The 20,701-nt window shown below is 59.3% G+C and overlaps 2 protein-coding genes across 2 annotated transcripts; both read left to right on the top strand.

Moving 5' to 3' along the window:
• Positions 1–166: 166 nt before the first annotated feature.
• PIP5KL1 (phosphatidylinositol-4-phosphate 5-kinase like 1) lies at positions 167–6,214 on the top strand. Its single transcript, XM_056108824.1, has 7 exons — positions 167–280; positions 440–564; positions 1,007–1,041; positions 1,122–1,180; positions 2,044–2,153; positions 2,572–2,728; positions 5,859–6,214. The coding sequence occupies exons 4-7, from the start codon at positions 1,137–1,139 to the stop codon at positions 6,124–6,126; spliced, it is 579 nt and encodes a 192-aa protein (XP_055964799.1). The 5' UTR covers positions 167–280; positions 440–564; positions 1,007–1,041; positions 1,122–1,136; the 3' UTR covers positions 6,127–6,214.
• A 5,391-nt stretch (positions 6,215–11,605) lies between these two features.
• ST6GALNAC4 (ST6 N-acetylgalactosaminide alpha-2,6-sialyltransferase 4) lies at positions 11,606–19,272 on the top strand (the record flags this gene model as incomplete). Its single annotated transcript, XM_056108914.1, has 6 exons — positions 11,606–11,753; positions 12,201–12,286; positions 13,403–13,588; positions 15,513–15,925; positions 17,530–17,637; positions 18,519–19,272. Coding segments are annotated over 6 exons (1,131 nt in total), but the record flags the coding sequence as incomplete, so codon positions are not given.
• Between the last annotated feature and the right edge of the window lie 1,429 nt (positions 19,273–20,701).

Below are 20,701 nucleotides of genomic sequence, written 5' to 3'. Positions count from 1 at the left end.
TGGGGACACTCTCCGCCTGGTCTGGCAGGAAGGACGGTGAGCCCAAGCCTCCTGTACCCCCACACACAGCTGCGCCCCACAGACACTGGGGGCCTCTTTCCCTCCCCTCCAGGGCTTTGAGCTGGACACACTGGCCGGCCCGGCCTTCGCCTGGCTGCGCCACTCCTTGGGCCTGGCGGAGGAAGACTACCAGGACGCCCTGGGCCCCGGTGGCCCCTACCTGCAGTTTTTCAGCTCTTCCAAGAGCAAGTCCATCTTCTTCCTGTCGTGAGCTGGCAGGGTGGGAGTGGTGGTGGTGGGGGGGGGGGGGTTCTGAGGTGGGAGAGACCCATGCCCGGGAGGATGGGGGAGGGGCGGGGCAGATCCGGGATGGCGAGGCTGCTCCGCCCCGCCTGATTAGGGACCTGTCCCTCCCGCGCCCCCCCACCTCACCTCCCAGCCACGACCGGCGCTTCTTCCTGAAGACCCAGCAGCGCCGGGAGGTGCAGGTGCTGCTCACGCACCTGCCCCGCTACGTGCAGCACCTGCAGAGTCACCCCTATACGCTGCTGGCGCGGCTGCTGGGTACGCCCGGCCCGGCCCGGCCCCAGACTGCGGGGTCGGAGCGGGGGCGGGGCAGAGAGGAGAGAGCGCGCGAAGAGGGGGCGGACCGGATGGAGAGGGGGCAAGGGGACACCCCGGCGAACGAGTGGAGAGCGCTGGCCCGTGGCCAGGGTCGGTGGAGGCGGAGTACAGCGTAGGGGCGTGGCCGCGAGCGCGTGGGCGTGGTCTCGAGCGTGTGGGCGTGGCCTGGAGGGTATCAGTGTGCGCTCTGTGGGCGTGGCCTCCCGAAGACCCGCCCCTCTGCTAGGTGGGCTAAGGCGGGACGTGGATCCCCCGAAAGGAAAGGACCGAGGGCGTGGCCGGGGGGCGGGGGATGCTCCAGGGTTTGCGAGAGGAGGGAGGTGCGGGCTGGAGCGGGGACCCGGGCGGGGGTGGCCTCACCTGGCCCCTTCTCCCCCTGCAGGAGTGCACAGTCTGCGGGTGGCCCAGGGAAAGAAGGTGGGGCGCGGGGCCGGAGGAGGCGGCAGGAGGGGGGTCGCCCCGGCCCCGCCTCCCCTCACCCTCGCCCCCGCCCCCAGGAGTACTTCGTGGTCATGCAGAGCGTCTTCTACCCCGCCGGCCGCCGCCTCCTGGAGCTGTGAGCGGGTCCCACCCGGAATGCGTCAGCCAGGCACCCACTCCCCCCTGCGTTAGATGGGGAAACTAAGGCCCGGGGAGAGAAGGGACACTGGCGAGATGAGATCGCCCGTGGACGGGAGACAGGGACACCGCACCAGCACCTCAGGAGGGGGGCTGCGGAGGGCTGGAGTGATAGCACAGCGGGTAGGGCGTCGGGTAGGGCGTTTGCCTTGCACGCGGCTGACCCGGGTTCGATTCCCAGCATCCCATAGGGTCCGCTGAGCACCGCCGGTGGTAATTCCTGAGCTCAGAGCCCGGAGTAACCCCTGTGCATCGCCGGGTGTGACCCTAAAAGCAAAAAAAGAGGGGGCTGCGTCTGGGAGGGAAAGTGCCGCACCCCAAGCCCCACTGCCTCCCAGACCCCACCCTGCCTGCGAGCTCCCCATTAGTGCTCCCACACACAGGGCCATGGGGTGCGATAGCACAGCGAGGAGGGCATTTGCCTTGCACGTGGCCAGCCTGGGTTCGATCCCTGGCATCCCATACGGTCCCCCAAGCACCGCCAGGAGTAATTCCTGAGTGCAGAGCCAGGAGTAACACCTGGGCATCACCAGGTGTGACCCAACAAGAAAAAAAAAAGTGACTCTCCGGGCCTTTCCTTCACCTCTGACCTAGGGACAGACACAGAGCAGGATGGGCTGAGGACCTGAACGTTGGCCCAGAGGAAGATGGGGTGTTGCTTTGTTTTGTTTTGTTCACGGGGTCAGGGATCAAGCCCAGGGCTCCTACTTGCACTCTTGCCACTGAGCCACATCCCATCTTCTTGTCACTTATTGACCTGATGACTTTCCCTGTGCAGAGGTAAACCCTGTCACCCCTCAGGTATGACATCAAGGGCTGCGAGGTGGACCGGTGGGTGGAACCAGTCTCTGAGGGCGGCTCCATCATGGTGCTGAAGGACCTCAACTTCCAGGGCAAGACCATCCACCTGGGTGAGCCCCCGGGGCAGTGTCTGCCTCCTGCCTCCTGCCGGGGTGCGGCTCAGAAGGGGCTCCCCAACTGAGCCCTTAAGAGTCAAGATTCCAGGGCTGGAGCGGTAGCACAGCGGGTAGGGTGTTTGCCTTGCATGCCGCTGACCTGGGTTCGATTCCCAGCATCCCATATGGTCCCCCAAGTGCCACCAGGAGTAATTCCTGAGTGCATGAACCAGGAGTAATCCCTGTGCATCGCCAGGTATGATCCAAAAAGAAAAAAAAAAAGTCAGGATTCCAGAGCCAGGCAGATCCAGGTTCAAATCCTGACTCCATAATGTACCAGCTGGAACACCAAAGCCCATTGCAGATCTGCCGAGGTGGCTGCAGGTAGACTCCCCAGAGGGTGCCCTCAGAGTGGGGTACTGATGTCCCACAGGGCCCCAGCGGACCTGGCTTCTCTACCAGATGGAACTGGACACGGCCTTCCTCCGGGAGCTAAACGTGATGGACTACAGCCTCCTGCTGGCCTTCCACCAGCACCAGGATGGCGAGAGGCCCCAGGCCGGCAGCCTCCCCCAGACCTCCTCGACCAGGTGGGCCCACCAGGCAGGAGGGCAGCAGCCGGGATACGGGTCTGGGAAACGTGGCGGACGGAGTCCAGAGACCAGCGCTGTGTGGATGGATGGATGGATGGATGGATGTGTGTGCATCTGCACATACTCGTGTGTGGTACCTGTGAGCCTGTATTCACATGTATGTGAGTGTCCACATCTGACACATGTGGACACCTCCATGCATGCATATGTAGTTTGTGTGTGCCCCTATGGGTACATGTGTGTCTCTCTGCAGATAGATGTGCACATGTATCTGTCTTCATGTGTGCTTGCACTTGTGTCTGTATGCACAAGTGTGTGTACATGTCTCTGTGTACCTGTGGGGGGTGTGCAAGGTGCATAAGTGTGCACATGTGTATTTGTGTCATGTGTCACGGGAGAACAGGCACGTGCATGTGTGTGCACAGGTGTGTCTGTCATGTGGAGTGGGCGCACAGGCACATGCGTGCATGCAGGGCAGGGAGTGGGAAGTCTGCCACACGGGCACCGGCCCCAGGGCCAAGCAGGGGAAGGATCAGCCGGATTAGGGCTTCGGGGTGAGCTGAGAATCTGGCCGTGTTCAGGAGCAGACCAGAGCCACGCAGGCTGCAGGCAGGACTGGAGCCCCGGCCCTAGACACTGGAGCCCCGTCTCGGGCCCTGAGTCATCCCGGCGCCTTTGGCAGGTGCTCCCCTCCCTGGCAGCGGCTCTCACTGCCTACAGGCTGGCCAGGGGCCTGACCTGGGGCAGCGGCTCCTACTCATCTTTAAATTTTACTTCACGGGGCTGGAGTGATAGCACAGCAGGTAGGCCGACCCAGGTTCGATTCCCAGCATCCCATATGGTCCCCTGAGCACCGCCAGGAGTAATTCCTGAGTGCAGAGCCAGGAGTAACCCCTGTGCATCATCAGGTGTGACCCAAAATAAACAAATAAATACATTTTACTTCACTTGGACGGTCTCCCAAGTGGCGCTGAAGATGCCAAGGGTTTCCCCCGGCTGGTCTCAGCCCTCTCGGCAGGCGCTTGAGTCCAACTTTGTGTCGCCAGTCAGCCCTGTCAGTCCAGGGACAGCTCAGGCCACCCTGTCGATGCTCAGAAACCTCCAAGGCTGCAAGCGGTGATGCTCCGGGAGCCACATGGTGTCAGGCGAGCACCCTGCACTCTCCTTTGGGCTCCTACCCATTTTATGGATGAGAAAGTAGAGGCTCAGAGAGGTGAAGTGACTTTGCGGAATGACTTCTGGGATTCCTGTCAGCACTTGGTCACTTGGATCCCAGCCTTCCAGGGCCCACCTCCACGGTTGCAGTTACCCAAGGGGTTAAGATGGGCACTTGAAGGAGAAGAGCCCATTGATGCCCTGGGCAGACAAGTGGAGAGAGAGAGCTAGCCGCCGCGAGGGGCTGTGCCCGACGTGGCCCGGTGATCCTGGTAATTGCTAGCATCTCAGGGCCCACCGCGTTCTGGGGCTCTCACAGTGAACTGCCTCCCTGGTGGGCTTGGCCCACCAAAAAAGTGACAACATTCCTCAGGCTGTGTCCTTGGAATGTGGCACTGCCCCTAACCACTCGCTAGTCTGGGCACATCCTGACCACGGTGGAGGGTAGAAAGTCTGGCGCGGAATACAGTCCCCCAATCTGTCCCTTTAAATTCGGTCAACCTCTCTTTAACCTCACCCCCAGCTGGCATTAGGCCCTTTTTGGGATGTTGTGCCAAGAAGTCACTGTGTCCTGGCACAATGTCCCAGAAAGGTCTAAATTGGCATGTAATGGCTGTCCTGTAGAAGCGTTGCCATGCTGACCAGTGCTGCCAGCCTACTTCGTCTCAGCCGCCCTCCTCCCGGTTCCCAGCCCCTTCGTATTATCCAGGTTAACAGGGACAGACGGACACCTCTGAGGGTGCCAGTGCCCGGCACACAGACTCAGGCCACCGGACTTCGATTGGCTGGTGCTTTGGCGTGGCCTGTCTCTGACTGGCTTATTTCCAAGATTCCATTTCCAGGAAAAGGGAAGTTAAACCTGCTTCTGGCTGGGGGAGGGCCCAGCCCAGCTCACCGTCTGATTCAGAATTCAGTTTGAGGGGGCTGGAGCAATAGCACAGCGGGTAGGGCGCTTGCCTTGCACGCAGCCGACCTGGGTTCGACTCCCAGCATCCCATATGGTCCCCTGAGTACTGCCAGGAGTAATCCCTGAGTGCACAAGCCAGGAGTAACTCTTGTGCATCACCAGGTGTGACCCAAAAATTAAAAAAAAAAAAGAATTCAGTTTGACCCTTGGCACTGCGTACGGTTTCCAGAGTACTGCCAGGAGTGATCCCTGAGCACAGAGCCAGGAGTACCTCCTAAGTACCATTAGGTGTGGCCCCAAAAACCCAAAAGAAAAAAAGAGAAGAACCATGATAGAGCCAAATCTCTAACCCAGATGCTTTATCCACACAAGTAATTATACATTGCGTACTCGTCTCAATGAAAGCAGTGCCAAGAGACTAAAGAGATAATCACTGTCCTGTCACTGTCCTGTTGTTCATCGATTTGCTCGAGCGGGCCCAGTAACATTGTGAAACTTGTTACTGTGCTTGGGAAATCAAATACGTCATGGGTAGCTTGCCAGGCTTTGCCGTGTGGGCGAGATACTCTCGGTAGCTTGCCGGGCTCTCCGAGAGGGGTGGAGGAATCGAACCCGGGTCAGCTGCATGTGAGGCAAACGCCCTACCGCTGTGCCATCGCTCCAGCCCAGAGCGATAATACAGGGGTGAAAGGGGTACTGCCTAGGGTTCCCCCCAGCACCGCCAGAAGTGAACCCTGAGCTCTGCTGCCCTTCCTACCCCCATAGAAAAAAATAACAAGGAACAGGTAAAAAAAGAAAAAATGTTAACACTGTATTGCAGTGTAGGGTCTGCATCTCGGAACAAAACTGATGAGCGATTTCACGTTTTTTCATACTGTCTGGAAAAGTCAGTGGCCATCCAGCGGGCCACACTGTGAAGGGTCCAGTGGTCACCGGGGACTTACGGCTTTAGGTTGGTTGTGGGTCTGACACCAACCCTCGGGGCCTGGTCCCACTTGCAGGGTCCAATCATGGGGGTCTTCCTGGAGAAGGGGCTAGTCTCACCCTCTTGTTGCCCCCCCCCAGATTTGTGCAAGGGACACAGAACCTGGAGGAGGTGGCAGCGCAGAATTACCATTTGCTCTCCGGTCGCCCCCACGCCCCCAACATTTTGGACGGGCCGGAGCAACGCTACTTCCTGGGCCTAGTGGATCTTGCCACTGTGTACGGGCTCCGCAGGCGGCTGGAGTATCTATGGAAGTTGCTGTGGTACTCGGGACGGAATTTCTCCACCGTCAATCCCACTCGCTATGCCCGTCGTCTCTGCCAGTGGGTGGAGGCGCACTCGGACTGATCCCAGCCCCTCTCAGTTCTCCGCGTCGGGACAATGGGCGCGCGCAGACTCCAGACTGCAGTTCCTGGCTCCGGCCTCCAGAGAGCAGCGCCCGCCAACGAACACCAGCAACACGGCCAAGCTTGCGGATGACGCTATGCTGGGCACGATGCCAGCCTCCTTTACATGAGCTCATTTTATGCTCCGGGAAATGCTCTTATTCTCTTTTCCAGGCAATGAAATGGAAGTTCAGGGGGTGAACGGACTGAGTGCCATCGATCAGCAATAAATGCTGGAACCAGGGCCCAAACTTCACCTTTTATTATGATTATGATTATGATTATTTGCATTCTGGGTCACACCCAGCGATGCTCAGGGGTTACTCCTGGCTCTGAACTCAGGAATTACTCCTGGTGGTGCTGGGGGCACCATATGGGATGCCGGGAATCGAACCCGGGTTGGCCGCGTGCAAGGCAAACGCCCTACCCTATACTATTGCTCGGGGCCCCAAACTTCACCTTTTACATCAAGCCTAGATCTCACCCATTCTGCCGGCTGGCCCTGACTTGAGGCTCTGGGGGTGGGGGAGGCTGAAGACTCCAGGCCCTCTTATCATTCAGACGGGGAAACTAAGGACCAGAGACGTTAAGAGGTGCCCAGCCCCTCACTCACACAGGCCCCATTGGCCTAATTTTTGCCTCCCACATTTTTGCTCTTGTAGGGATGCAAATGGGAGAATGGGGGGGAGCACTGAGGAGTCTGCAGGCCTGGGAGGCCATAGGTTGGGGTCCACTACTGAGTAAGCTCTGTCCTCATTGGCCATCACTTTACCCATCAGTGAAGTGGCCAGGAGCAGAGAGCAAAGTGCTTCTAGGCTCTTGGTCACTCCTTCTCCCGGGAAGTCCAGCTGACCTCTGAGCCCAGCAAGGGTCAGGCTGGGCTGGGTGACCCGGGCAAGGTGCTGATCCTCTCTGGGCCTCAGCGGTCTGCGCTGTAACACGGTCAGGATGAAAGCGAACCTTGTTCACTCATTTAATATTGATTGGGCAGCTGCTCTGGGGGCAGGGCTGCCTGGCGGGGACCTGGGCAGGGGCACGGAGCACCGACGTTGCCGCCCAGCGCCCTTTAGGGGGAGACGGCGGCAGAGGTGGCCTGGCCCACGCAAGCCTGGAGGAGATTGGGGCCCGTGTAAATCCCTGGTGATTTGCTTTGGGAGGGGACCGTGGCCTTCCAGTGGAGACCCGAGGCACTGGGCACCCTCCTGGAGCAGAGGTTTCTGAATAAAACGTCCTGCGGTTGGGCATTTGCCCTGCATGTGCCTGGCCTGGGTTCGATCCCTGGCACCCCATACATTTCCCTAAGAACCACCAGGAGTGATACCTAAGTATAGACCCAGGAGTAAGCCCTTAGCACACTGGGTTTACCCGCTCCTGGCAAAGAAACACATAAAATAAAGCAGTGCGGGGGGTGGAGAGATAGTACAGGGATTGAGGCATTTGCTTTGCATGCAGCCAATCCCAGTTCAATCCTCAGCACCAGCACTGTAGGGTCCCCCTGAACACTGCAGGAGGGACCCCTATGCGCAGAGCCAAGAGCAAGCCCTGAGCACAGCTAGGGGTGGCCCAAACACCTCCTCGCGATAAAATAAGGCAGTCTGGCACTTGGGAGGAAGAAACGTCACAGGACCCCTATGCAGTTCAGATGGGCACAGTCGCCTTTGCATGTGTGAGGCCCTGGGTTTGATTCCCCCACACCAACACCAACACAACAGCCCACATTGCACATGGCGGGGGCTGGAGCGATAGCACAGCAGTTAGGACATTTGCCTTGCACACGGCCGACCCAGGTTCGATTTCCAGCATCCCATATGGTCCACCGAGCACTGCCAGGAGTAATTCCTGAGTGCATGAGCCAGGAATAACCCCTGTGCAATGCCGAGTGTGACCCAGAAAGCAAAAAAAAAGAAAGAAAGAAAGAAAAAAGAAAGAAAGAAAGAAAGAGAAAATCACATTGCATATGGCTGGTGCTGAGACAAGGAGGGGCACATGGTGGTTGGGGGAGCCATGTGGACCCCAGCACGGGACGCTGGGAGTCCGTGGGAAAGCAGCTTAGCTGTACACAATACTCAAGTCCTGTTGACCCCCAGGGAAAATGAATACCCTTGGCTGGGAGGCGGCTAGAAAACAGGGGTACTTGTGCTACAGGACTGGACAGTGGCTTTGGGAATGGGGGTGGGGGTTACCATGAAGGAGAGGGAGGTAGAGACGTCGTGGGGACGAGGCTCAAGGCAAAGGCAGGAACATCATGCCTGTATGCAGAGTCTCTGGTTCAAGCCCCAGCCCCGCATGGTTCCCCAAATACTGACCAGGATTAACCCCCGATACCATCAGGTGTGACCACCCCAAAGAACAGAACAGGGGCTGGAGCAATAGCACAGCGAGTAGGGTGTTTGCCTTGCATGCAGTCGACCTGGGTTCGATTCCCAGCATCCCATATAGTCCCCCGAGCACCGCTAGGCACAGGAGGAATCCCTGAGCCTTGCCGGGTGTGACCCAAAAACATTTAAAAAAAAAAGAATAGGGGCTGGAGCAATAGCACAGCGGGTTGGGCGTTTGCCTCGCACACAGCTGACCCAGGTTCAATTCCCAGCATCCCATAGGGCCCCCTGAGTACCGCCAGGAGTGATTCCTGAGTGCAGAGCCAGGAATAACCCCTGAGCATCGCCGGGTGTGACCCAAAAAGAAAAAGTCAAAGATGCAGACATAGATTTAGTTTTTCTATCCCCCAGGCTGGCTCAGGGTCCTGGGTTGGTGACTCAAGTTCTCGCGGTGGCCTGAGCCCAACCGCAGAGAATTTCTCACCGTGGCTCACAGGAAGTTGAGATAGTCGTTGAGTTCAGCGTGTCACCAAGGAAGAGGTATGTGGCGGGAACCCCACAGGGCTCGGGGTCGGCCCCATCTCCTGAAGGCTGGGCTGGATTGGGCTGCATCAGAACCAGAGTCCAGCCTGGAAAACAGGTGACTTGGTTCTGCGCCGGGGTAGCAGAGAGAAAATGTAGCAGAGAGGACAGTCCTTGGGGCTTGGGATGTTAGGATCCCCCGGCCACTCACACAGCACATCCCGTCATTGGGCCGGGGTGGGGGGTGAGCAGCCTTCTGGGAAAAGTCAGGGTAAGATGAGAGGGATTGGATGTCCCCCAGGGTTGACCTTTGAGCAGAAGGACAGCAGAAAGTTAAGTGACAGCTGTCCCCTCTGATCCAGTAACTTATTCATGGTCAAAAAGGAGAGATGAGTTGGGGGGGGGAGGGGGACTTGGCTGGAGAGATGCTGATGAAGGAGCAGTTAGGGTAAGGCCCCCCACTGGTACCCCACCAAGAGGCAGGCATCCGGTGCAGAGTGGGGTTCTATTCATAGCAAGCTGCCTCAGAGCCTCAGGGCTGCTGCAGAACCTGTGGACAGACAGCTGCTTTCGCTCTGGGGCCTGAGATAAGGGCTCTGGTGGGGGGAGGGGGAGGAACTTGTCACCCTCATCCCTGGAGGGAGAGGGTAACTGAATCCCAAGAGGAAAACACACCCACAGGCCCCTGGGGAGGAGGAGAGGAATGACTGCAGGGAGGCCCCGAGATATAGTACAGCAGGTGCGGCATTTGCCTTCAACTTGGTCAACCCAGGTTCAATCCCCGGCACCCCATATGGTCCCTCAAGCACCATCTGGAGTGATGACTGAGCGCAGAGCCAGGAGTAAGTGCTGAGCGTTGCCGGGTATGGCCCCCAGCAAAAGCAAAAACAAACCAAAACCTGGAGAGGCCAGAAGGGTTCTGGTTTGGGGGAGCCACGGTGTGAATGAGGGGCCACAGAGAGGGGTTGAACTTGGACCACAACCCTTGAGATACATGCGCCCAAGCGGGGTGGGTTGTGTTGCAGGGTCTGGCTGCCGGGTCCTGAGCTGGAGAACGCCCCGATGTCTAGAGCCACAAGGGACACTTGGCTTTGGACTTGGGGCAGGCGCGCGCGTGCGTGTGTGCGTGTGTGTGTGTGTGTGTGTGTGTGTGTGTGTGTGTGTAGGTACCGTGAAGCTTAGCTTGCAGACACAGGAGCTTCCCAGGCCTTGAAGAAATGAACATAGAGCTGAGGGTGAGGCAGAGCAGGAACCCAGACTGGTGCCCAGCCCCCAGCCCCGCAGAGGGGATGGCTGTGAGCCCCGCGTTTCCGAACAGACCGTGCCAGATGGGAAGGATGCGAGCGCCACACTTTCCCAGCCGTGGCTCCCTGCTGCCTTCTCTCCGCCCCCCCCCCCCCCGACTTCTTCTGGCCCCAGAACACCCCTGAGCCAGAACTCTCCCAGATTCAGCTAGGAGATATTTCAAACCTCTGGGGCCCTGGACGGAGCTGGCTGGGATTTGGATGACGCTGCAGGTGTGGGGGGGCAGGTTGTGGCTCTGGAAAGATCCATCCCAGAGCTCACATCCCAGCCTTCCTGGAGCAGCATGTGCTCTGTCATCGGGAGGAAGGCGCTGCTATTCCCAGATGGGAAATACATTTTATTTTCCAGATGGAAAAAAACAAGGCTCAGGTGGAGGTCACATGCGGGGAAGGAGAGTTGCCAGAGGAAGGAAAAAAATACCCAGTGACATTGGCGTATTGGGGGCCAGAGAGACAGGACAGTGGGGAAGGTGCTTTCCTTGCTTACAGCTGGCCTGGGTTCTGTCCCTGGTCCCCGCTGTGGTCCCCCAAAACAAAGCCAGGAGTAATCCCTATGCACAGAGCCAGGAGTAAGAGCCACCATAGCCAGATGTGGTCCCCCAAGACAAAATAAAATAAAAACAAATAGACATAGGGGCAGGAGTGATAGTCTTTGCATGCAGCAGACCCAAAGTAGCAGACCCGGGTTCAATCCCCGGCATCCCATATAGTCCCCTGAGCACCGCCAGTAGTGATTCCCGAGTGCAGAGCCAGGAGTAATCCCTGAGCATCGCCGGGTGTGAGCAAAATAAATAAATAAATGGGCATAGCATAAGGCTGCTGGTGCTCACTGTTTTCCATGTGAGAAACCAGAATCCATGAGAGCTCGGGAGTAGCCCCTGAGCACGGATGGGTGTGACCCCAAAAGAAAACAAAACTGAAATGCCGACAGAACTGGGCATCTGGTATTTTTTCACTTGCTAAATCTGGCAACTGTACCAGCTTGGTACTAGGTAGGGCGCCCATTTCCTTCCTCTTCCCTTCCTTCAACTTTAGAAAGGGAAGAATGGCAAATCCGGAACGCCAGGCAGCCAGGACGGCTGCAACACCCCAAGCCCCAGCAAAAAACCTAGGGAGAAATAACGGTGGGTGGAAGGGGAGAGACACCGCAACTCAGACTCCGCCCCCGGAGCCTTAGGCCCGCCCCCACCCGGCTTCGCGGCCAACCACGCGCGGCCCGTACCGGCGGCGCCCGCCCCATCGTAGCCCCGCCCCTCCAGGCCCCGCCCCCGCCGCGGGCTCCTCCCGGCCCCGCCCCCGCCGCCCGCCCCGCACTTTCGGCTTCCAGAAAGCAGCGGCCGCTGCGCCGCCTCCGCCCGGGGCTGCGTCCTCCTGCTCGACCCGCTGGCCATGGAGCTTCGAGCAGCGGATCGCATGCAGTCGGCGCGGCCCGGCCTCTCCTCCCGGTGAGAGGCCGCCGGCCCGCGGAGGGGCGAGGGGGCTGGGAGAGGGGAGGCAGTGCTCGCGCTGCTAGCTCGCCCCAGGCCTCCCCTTTCGCCTGCTGATCGTGTGTCTGCGGGATGGGGTGGCGGAGTCGAGGCTCCGGCTCCCGGTTCTGGCAGACCCAGACCCGATGCGTGACCTTGAGCCGAGGGCTCCCCGCCCCTTCCTCTTTTCCCCCCACGGGGCACCGTGGGGATGGGCTGGCCGGACGTCTCCTGCGGGAGGTCCCCGATCACCCCCTTTCCAGTTCCCCATGGCACTAACAGGTGTTTGGGAGCTTGCGGGCGCTTGGATTCTCCAAGACCTCATCTCCTTTGATGCCGGGGGTCGAGTCTGCTGCTTCAGCTTCCCGAGGCGGTGTCCTCCCAGGCCTGGCCCCCCCACCCTTCTGAATTTCTGGTGCTTGGCAGGTACCCAGCTCCGACCCTGGCCCAGCCCCAGCCGTGGAGACAGCAGCCTCCCGAGTGCTGAGAGCAGAAGCAGCATGAAGGCCTGGGTAAGTCCCGGGAGGGAGGGAGGGAGGAAGGAAGTGGCTAGAGAAAGGGGGCACCGAGGCGGGCTTTGGGTTTCCTAGACCGGGCGCGACCCGGGGCACCCTCAACCCCTCGCCCTGCCCAGCAAGTCCAGAGCTCATGTGTCGGGCAGGTGGCTGTCCTCTCTGTCATGCCTTTGCCCCGCTCCCCCTAAAATGGAGAGCTGTCCCCTCCTGGAGCATTTGCAGACGACCAGATGAGACCCCCCCCTTCTCCCTGCCCCCCCACACACACACACCAGGAGTGGGACCACCCAAGGCCAAGTTAAATGCTGCTGCTGTTGGCTTGATCCTGCAGCCCCTTGGCTTAGAGGAAGAGGCCTGGATGTGAGTAGAAGTTGGGCCGGAGGGACCCAGTCTGTCCCCCTGCAGGAGCCCAGGACCTGGGGTGCCTCTGGGGCTGAGGGGGGGGACGGGATCAGGTATCAGTTGCAGCCTGAGACCTCAGGGGCCGAACCCTGCCTCCCACACAGCTGGCCATTAAGAGATTTATTTTTAGAATCTGATGTGCCTTGTGGGCACAAAGGGTGGGTCTGGCAGGATGTGCGGAGGGGGGTGCCTGCCTCCTGCCTCTGCTCTTGGGGCTGTTTAGAGTTTCTCAGCCACCCCACACCGGCCTGCCCTGCCCGGGAGAAGCCCAGCTGGAGAGACAGATGGCCTGAAGTGACCCCGTGCACGCTGCTTCGCCCTCCAGGCAGCCCCTCCTGAGGGCCTGGCGAAAGGTTTTTCATGACTGCCCGTGGCCCAGCCAGTGATCTGGAAGGTTCCCTGCTCCAAACCGGGATTGTGGAGCTTTCAAGGATCCAAGCTGGGTCTTCAAGGACATCCCCACCCCTCCCCGCCCACCGGCCTCTCTACTCTTGGGCGACTGACCCACATTTGACCTATACTGGTCAGCCGCTCCGAGCTGGCCCTGAGTCAGTAGTGGGGGGGGGGGGATGCTAAGAGAGCTGACAACCCCTCTTCGAACCCTGGAGCTCCTGAACTGGGGGTTGCAAGCTGAGGATGAGGTGCAGCCTTGGGGCAGAAGCTTCTTGGAACTCCGGGGCCTCCTTGGTGCTATCACCCCTCCCCCCCCAGAGTCGGCTCCTGCTGGTCATCCTGTGTTCTGTGGGCTTCTCCGCCGCCTGCTTCCTGCTCTGCTGCTGGGCCTGCCTGCCCGTCTGCCTGGCCTCCTGCCTGGACCCCCGGCTCGCTCCCCAGGCCAGGCCCACCGTGCCGGGACCCTTGCACTTTAATGGCTACAGTAGCGTCCCCGATGGGAAGGTGAGTGGACAGGGTGATAAGTGGGGGTGGGCAAGACACAGACAGCCAGGGGGCCTCCACAGCTTCCTGGGAGACAAAGAAAAGTGGGCTTGGGCCAGACAGAAAGTACCGGGTGGGGGGCTAAGGTGCTTGCCTTGCACTGCGGCCCTGGTTTGATCCCAGAGCACTGCCCGGGTTTCCTCCTGAGCACTGAGCTAGGAATAGTTCTTGAGCTGTTTGAGTTTTTTGTGTGTGTGTGGCCCAGACTGTCTCCCAAAAAAAAATGGGCTCATGAAATAAAAACTGGGCCAAGCTGGGCCCTGAGCTTAACTTCTCTTCCCACGAGCTCTGTGGCACTAGGCCTGTTCTTTCCAGCTCTACGAGGAAATGGGTTTTTTTGATTCAACAAGCATTTCCGGGCTAAGTGAGGGGGTGCCTGCCCCCGGCCCCTGAGGGGAGATTCATCATCAGGGCCTAGTCAGACATGTGAACTGGGCATCTCTTGCTCCCACTTGTACCATGTATCCCAGGGAAATGTCCACCTTACGGTGAAGCCTTGCGGTGGAGGCTTGGCAGGTCGACACGTGGACAGAGCAGGAGCTGATGGAGAAACAGCCGGGGTGGGGCAGCGATAATCGCTGGGCCCTCTGCTTGTCCCGTCTTCCAGGGCAGTGGCTCCTGTTCATTTCAGACCCTCAGCTCATGGGGGCCCAGTGTGGCCACATCCTCTGGGGCATTGAAGAGCAGCTGAGAGGCTGGAGCGGTAGTATAGCAGATAGGGTGCTGGCCTGGTACACGGCTGACCCGGGTTCGATCCCCGGCATCCCATAGGGTCCCCCCTAGAGCACCAACAGGAGTAATTCCTGAGTTCAGAGCCAGGATTAACTCCTGAGCATCACCAGGTGTGACCCCCCCGCCCCATCCCCCAAAAAAAGATATTAGATAGTGAGGACAGGCCGGAGTGATAGTATAGCAGGGAGGGCGTTTGCCTTGTACACAGCCGACCCGGGTTTGATCCCCGGCATCCCATATGGTCCCCAGGAGTAATTCTGAGTGCAGAGCCAGGAGTAACTCCTGAATAACTCTGCTGGGTATGGCTGGCCTCCTAACCCCCAGACCACCCACACACACACACACACACAGAAGCTGAAATCCAAGTCAACATCAAGAGGACTGCTTTTTACAAATTAGGGAAGAATTACACCCGGTCTCTGCCAGCAGTATTCAAAGTGCTTTATAAATATTTGCTCAGCTAACCTGAATGAGGGGCCCATGATGGGGACTGGAAGGGCCTCCGTCATAAGATCAGGACAAAAGGCTGCTGAGGGAGGCCAGAGAGATAGTACAGGGGTTCAGGCACTTGCCTTGCATGTAGCCGACCCCATTCTATCCTGGTTCAATTTCTGGCACCACATACGGTCGCTTGAGTACCGCCAGGACTCACTCCTGAGAACAGAGCCAGGAAAAGGCCTTGAGCACTGCCAGGTGCAGCCAGAAAACAAAACAAGAAAGCGGCCGAAAGAGGCCAGAAAGATCGACCGGCTGGTCAGGCACTTGCCTTGCAAGCAGCTGACCCTATGGCGGATCACTGGGACCACACAGGGTTCTTTGAGCTCAGTCAAGATTTTGCACTGAGTACTAGGGCTGGTGCTCCCTCAGCGAAAGAAAAAAGGGGAGGGGGGGCCCGGGAAGGCTGCTGAGGAGGAAGCTTGGGGTTCTGCATCCAAGCTCTTAGCTGTGCCACCTGCTGTCACTGTGACCTTGGCTAAGTTTCCTTAGTTCGCGCTTCTGCAAGAGGCAAAGAACCTGGCGCCAATAACGGGGTCCGAGGAGGTCGGCAGGCATTCCTGGGTGGCGGTGCAGCAGGAGGAAGCCGTGTGCCCACGCGCCCGTCCATCTCTCTCTCTCTCTCTCTCTCTCTCTCCCCCCCCCCCCCCACCTGCAGCCGCTGGCCTGGGAGCTGTGCCGCAGCTGCGCCGTGGTGTCCAGCTCCGGGCAGATGCTGGGCTCGGGCCTGGGCGCCGAGATCGACCGCGCCGAGTGCGTGCTTCGCATGAACCAGGCGCCCACCGTGGGTTTCGAGGCAGACGTGGGCCAGCGCAGCACCCTGCGCGTCGTCTCGCACACGAGCGTGCCCCTGCTGCTGCGCAACTACTCGTACTATTTCCAGCAGGCCCGGGACACCATCTACGTGGTGTGGGGCCAGGGCCGGCACATGGACCGGACCCTGGGCGGCCGCACCTACCGCACGCTGCTGCAGCTCACGCAGATGTACCCGGGCCTGCAGGTGTACACCTTCACTGAGCGCATGATGGCCTACTGCGACCAGGTCTTCCAGGACGAGACGGGCAAGAACCGGTGAGTGGGCACGCCTGCTCCAGACCCCGCCCCTCCGGGCAGGACTCCGCCCCTTGCGCGAAACCCCGCCCCTTGCGCGAAACCCCGCCCTCCAGGCGAGACTCCGCCCCTCCCAATAAGGCTCCACCCTTTCACTGAGATTCCTCCCTTCCCGACCAGGACACCCACCGGACACCGCACCCTCCAGACTGGGCGGAGGCGTTGGTGGCCCTGCCCTTCCCGGGGTACGGGAATCACTGGCACTGCCATCCTTAGGGCAGGGTGGGGTGGAGCACCGCCTCAGGTGGTAAAGATCCAGAACAGTAGGGGACTGGGGATAGATAACACTTGGAGGAGACAGCCCCTGCAGGGGTGGGACCTGATTTATCTCTGAGAGCGGGAAAGTTCCTGCTAGATAAGGAGGGCAATAAAAGTAACTAACAGTTGCATAAAGACCTCCTTTTGGTCGGGTACAAAACACCTTTTCACTTCCTTCTCCTCCCGCCTACTCTTCCTTTTTGCACCAGGCTGTCTCTCTCTTCCGTCTTCCACCCCTTCACCCCCCCTCCCTTCTCCTTTACCCATTATTATTTTTATTTTTTTGGTTTGGTTTTGGGTCACACCCGGAGGAGCTCAGGGGATTACTCCTAGCTCTGCACACAGGAGTCACTCCTGGAGGGCTCCAGGGGACCCTCTGGGGTGCAATGGATTGAACCCTGGTCTGCCACATGCAAGGCAATGCCCTGACCATTGTATTTCCACTTCCTCTTTCTCCCTCATTTCTTTCTTTTTTGGGTCTTACCCGGCGATGCTCAGGGGTTACTCCTGGCTCTGCACTCAGGAATTACTCCTGGTAGTACTCAGGGGACCGTATGGGAAGCCGGGGATCGAGCCTGGGTCAGCTGTGTGCAAGGGAAATGCCCTACCTGCTATACTATTGCTCCGGCCCCTCCCTCCCTCATTTCTTCCTCCTCCTCCTCCTCCTCCTCCTCCTCCTCCTCTCCTTTCTCACCCTCTTCTCTGAAGAGAAAGAAAGAGAGCCCTCAACTTGGACTTCCCGCATTCCGTCACCTGCACACACAGTCTCCTGTTTCTCCTCCTGGCCCATGATGTGACTACCACCCCCTGCCTTGCAAAACTTGGTCTCCCCACTGCCTCTCAGGCTCTCTGGAATCTGAGGGTAGCCACTGGTGACTGTACCTCTCAGCTGGGCCTCCCATCAATGGCCCCCTTCACAGAGCCAAGTGTCCTCTAGCTGGTCTGTCACTGCATAAGGCCCGCCTCCCCCACCCCAAGGCCTTTGAAAGTACTGTGGCTTCTGTCTGCTGACCATCAGCCCCAGTTCCCCATGACCTTGCCCTTTAAGTCTGGATGGAATGTCACCCTGCTAATTTCTCCCCATCTTCTCAGAGGTGGCCTCCACTTGGGGTGCCAGCACTTGTGGGTGCCAGGCTCCCGGCCAGCCCAGGCTGGAGGTGTTCCACATAAATGAGCCAGCCCAAGACCTCCTGGGGGAGAGGCCAGGAGGTCCCCAGCTGGGAAGGGCCTCATGCAGCTTGTTGAGGGAATCACGGTCTGGCTCCAAGTTGCAGGTGACTGACCTGACTGTCCCCCTTGCCTTCCAGGAGGCAATCCGGGTCCTTCCTCAGCACCGGCTGGTTCACCATGATCCTGGCCCTGGAGCTGTGTGAGGAGATCGTGGTGTATGGGATGGTCAGCGACAGCTACTGCAGGTCAGTTGGTGCGCGTGCGCCGGAGGAGCTGTGGGTCTAGCGGGAAAGGATGGGCTCGGGGGTTTGGCCAGGCACCCTACCTGGGTGGCAGGAATAACACGTGAGGGGCTGACTGCACTGTGGCCAGTTTTTTTTGTTTTTTTTTTGTTTGTTTGTTTTGGCTTTTTGGGACTGGAGCGATAGCACAGCGGTAGGGTGTTTGCTTTGCACGCAGCCAGCCCGGCCAAGCCGGGTTCGATTCCTCCGCTCCTCTCGGAAAGCCCGAAAAGTTACCAAGAGTATTTTGCCCGCACAGCAAAGCCTGGCTAGCTCCCCATAACGTATTCGATATGCCAAACACAGTAACAACAAGTCTCAAAATGGAGACGTTACTGGGCCTGCTCAAGCAAATCAATGAACAACGGGAGGACAGTGCTACAGTGCAGTGGGTCACACCCGGTGATGCACAGGGGTTACTCCTGGCTCATGCACTCAGGAATTACCCCCGGCGGTGCTCAGGGGACCATATGGGATGCTGGGAATCGAACCCGGGTCAGCTGCGTGCAAGGCAAACGCCCTACCTGCTGTGCTATCGCTCCAGCCCCATGGTGGCCAGTTCTCGTGGTGGGGGTCGCCCTGTGCTGGGTGTGGGGCGCAGGGCCTAGCACCTCCCAGCTTTACAGGTGGGTTCTGGGTCACAGTCAGCGCCAGCTTGTGCCAGGCAGCGTCCAGGTTTCAACCCCAGACTTTGGGATCTGAGGGATCCCCCGACCCCCACTTCTCCCCGCCTCCTCAGGACCAGGCCTGAATGCCAGGGGTCTGCGGGGACCGACCGGCGAGGAGGGGCGGGATTGGCAGAGGGTGGGCGAGTGCGAGGACCACACCTGTCCCTGTCCTTGCAGAGAGAAAGGCCATCGCTCTGTGCCCTACCACTACTTCGAGAAGGGCCGGCTGGACGAGTGCCAGATGTACCTGGCGCACGAGCGGGCCCCGCGGAGTGCCCACCGCTTCCTCACCGAGAAGGCCGTGTTCTCCCGCTGGGCCAAGCAGCGGCCCATCGTCTTCGCCCACCCGTCCTGGGAAGCGGAGTAGCTGGGAGTAGCTGCTGGTACTCTGGCTTTGGCCACGCCCACGTCAGACCACGCCCACCTGGACACGCCCCCACCAGGCCACGCCCCCTCTGGCAAAGGGCCTGCCTAGGCCATACCCCTGACCTGACCTCACTCTACTAGAACATTCCCAGAGGGATCCGCTACCCCAGGGCACTCTGGCTCCCTTCCTGCCAGCTGGAGGCCAGCAGCCCCTCTGTGCCTCCAGACTTGGGGATGAACAGGAGGAGGAGGGTCATGTGATTTCGGCACACCCCCCCCACCTCTGCTTTTCTGGAATCATCTGGATGATGTGTAAGGGTTCAGGCCTTGGGGGGGGTGGTGTCTGTGCAGTGGCTTTTGCCCCAGGGCGGGTTGCGCCCCTACTCACCAGCATCATGATCTTGGACCTTGGGCCAGCCCTAGGACTCGTTCTCCAGTGCTCCTCTGCCTGCCTTTGGTGCCACCCTTTCCTAGCCGGCTGCCCAGAAACGGGTTCGTTGGTTGAAGGGGACTTTCAGCTGTGACTCAGGGTTCGGGGGGAGGCGGTAAATGAATGTTTTCTTGATGCTTGTCTCCAGTGTGGTCTGGGGTAGAGGTTGGGGCACCATCCCCTCACGTACAGCTCCAGCACAAAAACCTTTCCGCTATACGGGCCTGAGTTCCTGGATCCCTCCTCCAACCCAGGCAGACTGGATTTCCTGCCTGGATTCTGCCTGCACCTCCAGAAGCCTCGCCCCCATCCCCCACTCCCCACCACCCTCATCGTGCTGGGACACCTCTCCAAGAACTTGGTCCAGGACTTGCCCTCCCCCAGAGGCATTGAGACCTCCTACCCCTCACCCTGTGGGAGGAAAAGCCCTCGACTTGAGAGGAATGAAGAAATCCCTCCCGCCCATGGCCTCCTCGGCCCTAGCTTGCATTCCAAGGCCCTCCAGTTAAATGCCTATTTCCTGTGCTTATGTCTGTAGTTACTCCTGCTTACAGGAAGCACTGGCAGAGCAGGCCCAGGGCTCAGCTTCTCGGGCTTCAGTTTCCTCCCCTTTCAAGTAGGGGACACGGAGCCAGCAGCCAGCAGTTGGCCTGGGTGGGCAGTGACTCGGAGAAGGGGCTGGTATCGGCCCATTTTACAGATGAGGTGATGCCATAGACTGGGCCCAGTGCCATCCCATGTCTGGGTCTCTGGCCCAGCACTTCAGTCTAGGACCACCCCATCCACCAGGATCTTGTAAAGACTAGAGAAGCCCCTAGGACAGGCGCAGGAGCCTATCTGTAGGGCACTGTCCTGCTCCTGGCAAGCTGAAAGCTTTCTTTGCTTTTCTCTGTCAAACAAGGACCCGTAGGGCTGGAGAGATAGTTCAGTGTGCCCAGTTCACAGCACCACATGTGACCTCCCCCCCCCCAAATCCCACCAGGAATAATTCCTCAGCACAGCCAGGCTGGCCCCAAAACCAAAACCACGGGTACCAGGGTGCCCCGTCTCCTGGGGTGGTTGGTATTCCGAGCAGTGGCATTTTCAGTGGGGTCCTTCCGGCTCTCTTGTCCTTGGGGACACACAGGCAGGTGTGTCCAGCTGTCTTACTGCTCCAGGGTCTCCAGGTAGCCTCTGCCAGTATTTGAACCAGCTCCGCCCAGAACTCTTCCAGGAATGAGAACTCTGCCCACTCGGCCTCTCCCAGTGGCTCAGCCCTTCTGTCTAGACAGAGGCGTCTCTGACTCCCGCGGGGTGTCCACCACGGAGTGGTGACCTTATCAGAGCCGGCCACGCACTGCTGTGGAGAGGGCCTGTTGGCAGCTCTCAGAGGACCCCCTTCTCCTTACCCTCAGTTCCTGCGGCTGGAGGTGAGTGAGGGAAACGAGGATGGGGGGAGGGGTCCTTGATGTCTAGTTCTTCCCTGGGTCTCTCTTCCTGCCCTCCCACTTCAGAGGGCCCACACTCAGCTGCAGGGTGCTGGGGTCCGGGCAGCAGCACCTCGAGGCCCCACTGTGTGCCACCA

This window comes from Sorex fumeus, unplaced genomic scaffold, assembly GCF_029834395.1.
Source record: "Sorex fumeus unplaced genomic scaffold, SorFum_2.1 ptg000233l, whole genome shotgun sequence".
In the NCBI taxonomy this organism is placed as follows: domain Eukaryota; kingdom Metazoa; phylum Chordata; class Mammalia; order Eulipotyphla; family Soricidae; genus Sorex; species Sorex fumeus.
The sequence above is the reverse complement of the archived record's forward strand: the minus strand, read 5'-3'. Positions and strand labels throughout refer to the sequence as shown.